The sequence below is a fragment of the Electrona antarctica genome, assembly GCF_951216825.1.
Source record: "Electrona antarctica genome assembly, chromosome: 3".
In the NCBI taxonomy this organism is placed as follows: domain Eukaryota; kingdom Metazoa; phylum Chordata; class Actinopteri; order Myctophiformes; family Myctophidae; genus Electrona; species Electrona antarctica.
In genome coordinates this window covers 26,882,581-26,890,717 of record NC_136808.1, presented here as the reverse complement: position 1 = coordinate 26,890,717, position 8,137 = coordinate 26,882,581, and the positions used below count along the sequence as shown (strand labels likewise).

At 46.9% G+C, this 8,137-nt stretch overlaps 1 protein-coding gene across 2 annotated transcripts in view; it reads right to left on the bottom strand.

Annotated features, from left to right (window-relative positions):
- Positions 1 to 470: 470 nt before the first annotated feature.
- Positions 471 to 8,137, bottom strand: part of efl1 (elongation factor like GTPase 1) — a 130,871-nt gene continuing 123,204 nt past the window's right edge. For both annotated transcript variants that reach the window (XM_079497105.1, XM_079497106.1), the window contains exon 25: positions 471 to 2,449. In XM_079497105.1, the coding sequence (XP_079353231.1) occupies positions 2,261 to 2,449 (189 nt within the window). In that variant the 3' untranslated portion in view covers positions 471 to 2,260. The remainder of the gene's footprint in view (positions 2,450 to 8,137) is intronic.

Below are 8,137 nucleotides of genomic sequence, written 5' to 3'. Positions count from 1 at the left end.
CAGACACATGACGTAAATTCTCCATTCTTTGTCAATGGGAACTTAATGTTTGTGTTTGGACAACAATCTACACCACCTCTGGTGATAAAACCGCCCCATATTTGTGTACTGAGCCCTAATTGGTTCCTCACTACCTCGGAAGGATTGAAATCCAATCACAACTGAGCGGTGCCAGACCAAATCTTTCTGGTTTCCAGGCTAGGAAAAAGAAGCACAGACCAGTTAATGACAACCAATCAGCATATCAGCTAGAAGCACAGTTAATGACAACCAATCAGCATCAGCTAGAAGCACAGTTAATGACAACCAATCAGCATATCAGCTAGAAGCACAGTTAATGACAACCAATCAGCATATCAGCTAGAAGCACAGTTAATGACAACCAATCAGCATCAGCTAGAAGCACAGTTAATGACAACCAATCAGCATCAGCTAGAAGCAGTGACATTGTTTGTAGACTCGACAAGTGGAAGGTTGAGACAAAATAATATTTCTTTAATGCTCCATTTTTCCTTCAAACAAAACAGTTACAACCTGTTTTTGAAAAACAACTTATATTAACAGCCGATGGCGTTACGCAAGGCAAAAAAAAAAACCCTGCTGTACTCAGTCAGACAGATGTCACTGGAGAGGTGGTATCTCAGCCTGATCTCACCCAAACACTGTTGACTGGAGAGGTGGTATCTCAGCCCCATCTCACCCAAACACTGTTGACTGGAGAGGTGGTATCTCAGCCCCATCTCACCCAAACACTGTTAACTGGAGAGGTGGTATCTAAACCCTGATTTGACCCAAACACTGTTGACTGGAGAGGTGGTATCTAAACCCCGATTTGACCCAAACACTGTTGACTGGAGAGGTGGTATCTCAGCCTGATCTGACCCAAACACGGTGAAAAGTAGCATGGATTGGCAATTCCTTACATACACTACTAGAAAATCCCCAAAATCTGATTGACAGCCCATACATCCAAACAGAAAAGTTGTATTTGATTGCATTAAATGACATAACATTGCCAATCCGTGTTATTTCCGAGTTTGGGTGAATTGGGGTTTGACATTATTTACTGTGTTATCGGGTTACAACACGGACGGGGCTGAGTCAGCTCAATCCAACTTCACAACGTTTGCCACTGCAACTCGCTCGCTTTAGCTCGCTCTGTCTCTCGTGGCTCAGGTTCGGTAGAGACGGCACCCTCCCTCCGTCACGGTCTGTGGGGAGGATGTCAGTGTAATATGTATGGTTTTCAGCCAATGGGGAGGATGTCAGTGTAATATGTATGGTTTTCAGCCAATGGGAGGATGTCAGTGTAATATGTATGGTTTTCAGCCAATGGGGAGGATGTCAGTGTAATATGTATGGTTTTCAGCCAATGGGGAGGATGTCAGTGTAATATGTATGGTTTTCAGCCAATGGGGAGGATGTCAGTGTAATATGTATGGTTTTCAGCCAATGGGAGGATGTCAGTGTAATATGTATGGTTTTCAGCCAATGGGGAGGATGTCAGTGTAATATGTATGGTTTTCAGCCAATGGGAGGATGTCAGTGTAATATGTATGGTTTTCAGCCAATGGGGAGGATGTCAGTGTAATATGTATGGTTTTCAGCCAATGGGAGGATGTCAGTGTAATATGTATGGTTTTCAGCCAATGGGGAGGATGTCAGTGTAATATGTATGGTTTTCAGCCAATGGGGAGGATGTCAGTGTAATATGTATGGTTTTCAGCCAATGGGAGGACGTCAGTGTAATATGTATGGATTTCAGCCAATGGGGAGGATTTCAGTGTAATATGTATGGATTTCAGCCAATGGGGAGGATTTCAGTGTAATATGTAAGTTTTTCAGCCAATGGGGAGGATTTCAGTGTAATATGTACGGTTTTCAGCCAATGGGGAGGATTTCAGTGTAATATGTACGGTTTTCAGCCAATGGGGAGGATTTCAGTGTAATATGTATGGATTTTGGAGGTTTTCTAGTAGTGTACGTACGGAAGTGCCAATCTGTATTATTTCACCGTGTTTGGTATCTATTTATTGTGTGTGTGAAAGACAGAAAGATTTGATTTTTGACTATTTGTTTTTGCTCAGCGTCCTCTGTTCCTCTGTGTAGAGCTGAGGGAGGTGGTCATCTATTTGTTGTGTCTTTCTGTGTAGAGCTGAGGGAGGTGGTCATCTATTTGTTGTGTCTTTCTGTGTAGAGCTGAGGGAGGTGGTCATCTATTTGTTGTGTCTCTCTGTGTAGAGCTGAGGGAGGTGGTCATCTATTTGTTCTTGCTCAGCGTCCTCTGCTTCTCGGCGTGCTCCACGATCTTGTCGTCCACGTAGAGGCCCTTCCGCCTGCGCACAGCGTTCATGTACTTCAGGGCTAGGTTGGCCGAGTCTGCCTTCTCCCCAAAGTGCAGGTACTCCTCCTCGGTGGTGGGAACCCAGTAGGGGTCACTGCTGAGGACCTGGGGCGGGAGGGGGGAGAGGGGCGGGGAGGGAGAGACAGAGAGAGTCACAGTACGTTTTAACAGCGTGCGACAGCCAGACAAATTTTCAAGTGCATTATTTGTCAATGGGACCCGGCAACTACTGGCGTTAGAGGCGATAGCAGGCGAACAGGCGTTGGTCGAAAAGTGGGCGGAGGAACGTCGGCCGAAAAGATGAAAATAATTAATCTTTTGGGCGATGTCGCCCGGCGATAGTGGGCGATTGGGCGATAGATAGCCAATGAAATTCAAGTGATGCTCGCTGTTGGTCTCCCGCTGTTGAAATTAACTGTAAGGAATATGGCCAATGGTGGAAAAATAATGTTTTTAGTAAGTAAAAATATAAATACTGCAATGTAGAGATACTCAAAATGTAAAAAGTAACTAAGTAAAGTTTTCAAACAAATGTAGTGGAGTAAAAAAAGGTACAAAATCTTCCTCTGAGATGTAGTGGAGTAGAAGTTTGGGAATAGAGCGACACTGACTGTCTGTCTGTCTGTTGACTGTATCGATAGATGATCATGATAACCTTTATTCCTTGGGTAAATCCCTGTGTCGTACAGGTAGCTACGTGTATATTAGCTCAATGTTGCTGTTAAATAGTCTATAAAATCAACGCATTTCACTTGAATAATGTTGATAAAAGCGCATCGGAATCAACAGTGTAGAGCAAACTTTTGGACCTCGTGCGCTGTGTGTGTCCGCGTGCGCACGCACATACGGAAAGAGAGAGAGTTATTTAATGAAAATAAAGATTTAACGTCCTCGCTCGCTATAGCGCACGTAGGCTATAGGCTATCAGAAACATTTTGCCCTGTGTAGCCTGGCTATTCCTGTGAGATGTCAAAATGAATTGGAATAAAAAACAAACAGCTACGTAGTTGAAAGATAAAGGGGGAGGGGTTAGGGGAGGGGCTGATAGTGTGATGTCACTATATTACTGTTTATTTCATTGGTCCGTTTGACTGTCAAGGGTTCAGGAAGAAACCCTAAATACAAAGTTAATACACCATTGCACATAAAAACGACTCCAGGGTAATGAAGTACTGTCACCTCAAAGACACATGAAAAACTGGAAAAATACAACAATTGTGGCACTTCTTTAAAACTCCTACAGTGTGTAGGGCCTAGGGGGCGGGGCCATTATGAGTTATTTCCAGTCCCGACCGGATCATAAACCTGGAAAACGGTTCTGATCCCAGGCTGAGGCTACACATATATACACAACACAGTTTTCCGCCTCACCCAATCACAAGCCTCCCTACCCCACTGACTGACGGCCTGTCGCACCCAATCATAAGCCTCCGTACCTCACTGACTGACGGCCTGTCGCACCCAATCACAAGCCTCCCTACCCCAATGACGGCCTGTCTCACCCAATCAAAAGCCACAGCGCAACAAAGTGTATCAGGCTTTTCACAGCCACACATGCACGCGATCACACACACACACGCCACCTTATTCTGTCCACAGCTGTGCCACTATGTCTCGAGGGAAATGAGTGGAGCTAGTGTTAAATGTGTGTTTGTGCACACACACACACACACACACACACACACACACACACACACACACACACACACACACACACACACACACACACACACACACACACACACACACACACACACACACACACACACAAGGCTGTGTATGTATGTGCGTACGTATGCATGCGTTTGTGTGCACACCCTGTACAAGCTCAAGTCTTGATTTACAGGCCGTTCTCCAGAGGGGGTTGAGGGTGACGCAACGCCTGCTGCTACTTCTGCCGCGCGCGCACACGCGCGCACACACACACACACACACACACACACACACACACACACAGCTTCAATGCCATGAACTGGCAAACACAGACGCACAAACAATTACTGTACCAGTGTTGAAAACAACGGGGCCTTGCACCTGGTCCTGAGGGGCCCCGGCACGTGCATGCACGCGCGCACACGCGCACACACACACACACACACACACACACACACACACACACACACACACACACACACACACACACACACACACACACACACACACACACACACACACACACACACACACACACACACACACACACACACACACACACGCTCCTGAGGGGCCGTGAAACGCACACCAGGACAGATGGCAGAGGGACTCACAACGGACGGATTACACAGCACACACACACCAGCGTTGCCATGTCTGCTCGTTAGGGTTGTATCGGGACATCCCTAATTAAAATTGATTACGGGTGACAATTTAAATCTGGGTTTATCTGGAAATTAATTTTGTGATAAAAAAGCGAAAAATGGTACCGTGAACCTAATATGGTGTTTGGAATCGTATGGTACAGTTGAGTGAATCGGTACATGCCTATACTGCTTATTCTAAGCGACTTTGGGGCCTGTTCTTCTGTGAAGTTGTTGTAAATATTGGCCGTCGCGCATCGCGGCGCCTTGTGAGCTTGTAGATCGGCTATTTTAAATGGTCGATGCTGCATATACGTTCAAAAGCTGTCATGTGGCTTAGTAGTAGAAGTCACTTCTTTTGGGGCTGGTTTTCACAGACAGACCTGGTTGCTTATTTCTCTCACGTAATCTGGCAACAATGACACGCAAGCGCGCGCGCCGCGCGCGCACGCACGCACGCACGCACACACACACACACACACACACACACACACACACACACACACACACACACACACACACACACACACACACACACACACACACACACACACACACACACACACACACACACACACACACACACACACACACACACACACACACACACACAATGTGAGCATGGCATATGCCAAGGCACAATGGGGCCTAGTTTGGGGTGAATGAATGAATGAATGAACACACTTACAGCAGGGGGCCGCCCGCCACTCATACAAGGACACGAGCGCACACGCACAAGCGCACACGCACAAGCGCACACGAACGAGCGCACACACGCACATGAGAAGAATGAAAGAAGGTGCATATATATTTACAAATCAGTGTTGATATGTTGTGAGCTTGTGGATCGGCTATTCTCAGCATGCAACCAGGCATTACGAGTTACGACGCCACCAAGGCCCGCCAACATACATTTTTTTGTCGACAAAATCAACTGTAGATTTAGTCGACTAAAGTCATATGAAATCAGCTAAACCAGACTGACACAAAAACATTTCAGATGACTGAAACATGACTAGAACGCAACAGAATTTTATTTAACCCATTCAGGACGGGAACCCCTTTTGGTGTTAATTATGTTATACTATATAGCTATTGAAAAATAGCAGATCTACAAGCTCATAGCGTGGCACCAAGTGCCGCGCCACAAGCTTGTGGATCTGCTGGGGGGGGGGGGGGGGGGGGGGGGGGGGGGGGGGGGGGGGGGGGGGGAGGTCCCTGGAACAACATATTTCAGATGGGGGTCGTCGGGCCAATTACATATTTTTTGGAGGGGTCCTTGACATGAAATAGTTTGAGAAACACTGACATAGAAACAATAGGATTTTCAGAAAACTGTCACGATTCAGAAAGCAATTTAGAAATCGGCCTCAGGTCTAATTTAAACAAAAGACTAGGACTAAAACTACAGATCAAAACGTGCTGCTGTCAAAATCACCAGCGGTGTACAGATGGCCGTTGGCTCACCATCCTACACCAGACTCATTCACAGGTTCCACTGACAGCTCAGAGCGACACAAGCTTCCATTGTGAGGGAAATGTAATGTAAACGTCCAGGACCACTGACCTCCCCCCCCCCCCCCCCCCCCCTTCAGTCATACACAACAATGCAGCATTCAAACGGCTCCCTCCGTACACTTATATTCATATGTTAATAGAGTCTATCCCCGGGCCGTATCAAATCCATGTCAGGAGAAATGCTGACATCAGCTCGAGAGCAGGTTCAAAGACACGTGTTGCCACGTCTGCTTATTACAGGCGACTTTGGGCTCGTCTTTTTCTGTGAAGTCGCTTGTAAATATCGGTAGTTGACTGACTGTAGGGGTCGGTAGGGGTAGAGTGACCGGATAAGAACGGCAAGGTTCCCAGTTCGAACCCTGTGGGCTCCCCCAGAGTTAGTGTCCAAGTAGCCTCGGAAACCCAGACGTTTTTATTTCCAGGGAGAAAAAAAAAGTCTGGAGCCGAGTCCACTTCAATTCGGCATAGAGTAGCGCAAACGTCGATCACTCTCTGCTGATTTCTGATCGTCTGCGCCTTTGTTAAATTGACGCACACATGCACACCCGTACACACACACACTCCTCTCTCTCTCTGTCGCTCTAATTAATTACTCTGTTGCGCAGCTGCGTCTAGATTCTCCCGGCGGATCCTGCCGGGAGCTGCCTATGCCATAGAAAGCATAGGCTAGTGTCCAAGTGTCTTTGAGCAAGACTCTGAACCCCTAATTGCTCCTGATGTGCTGGTTGGTGCCTTGCATGGTTTCCTCCGGCATCGGTGTGTGAATGAGTGAATGTAATGCACAATCTATGTAAAGGTGTGTGAATGTGTGTGTGAATGGGTGAATGTAATGCACAATCTATGTAAAGGTGTGTGAATGGGTGAATGTAATGCACAATCTATGTAAAGGTGTGTGAATGTGTGTGTGAATGGGTGAATCCTCTCTTATGGGGGTCCCCTGGCATATCCCTTCAAATGGGGGTCCGCGGGTCAATTAGTGTCAATTTGGGGGTCCTTGACATGAAAAGGTTTGGGAACCACTGTCCTAAATGTCGTTTACATCGTGTCGTTCTCAAAGATTTTCCCGTCAAGGACTAGGTTTGTGTTAAAATATTTCAAAAAATATTTCCAATCGTTCACTCCCCCCACCCCCAAAGCGTTTTTGAAAATAGCGGATCTACAAGCTCACAACGCACCGCAAATGGCCGATGCATATAGTTAGTAGGTTTAACGTTCTCACACTAGTAGTCGCTGCGTTCTTTCCGTCTTGTTTTCACAGACCTGGCTTATTTTTCACTTTTTTCCCCCCTCAAGACTTTTCTTTCAAAAATAGCCGACGTGTTGTATCGCGATGCATTGTGAGCTTGTAGATCGGCTGTTCTTTTTTCTTTCAAATGGTCGACGCATATTATAGTTTTAAATAATTTCTCGTCTAGCGTATAGTCGCTTCTTTTTTGGGCTTGTATTTCACAGACATGACGGCTGCTTATTTCTCTCACACGATCTGGCAACAGTTGTTCACAGCGTCTCTGAAGCAGCGTGCTGCGGGGGAGGGGAGGGGTGTTTCTTTGTCATCGTGTGGTGAGTGAGCGTCTGGGGCTGGGCCTGCGTGGGGATAATGCCTGTAACGGTCACTAACATCATCCGACAGACCACTTTTAACAAGGCCAACACGACAATGGATGGGTGACAATGCGCTGGTGTGTGTATGTGTGTGTGTGGGGGGGGGAACTACGGGACGCTGGGCTGATGGTGACATGTGGGCGGCAGCAGTGGATCAGGGAGTACAGTGGCTGTGGTAGAGCGGCCGCTGTATATGGGAACGTGAAGGCACCCGGTTCGATCCCTGTGGGCTCCCCCAGAGTTTCATTTGAGCGATGTGCAGGTTGGCGCCTTGCATGGTTTCCCCTGCCATCCATCGCTGTATGAATGTGTGTGAATGGGTGAATGTAACAATAAAGGTGCGTGAACATGTGTGTGTGAATGGGTGAATGTAATG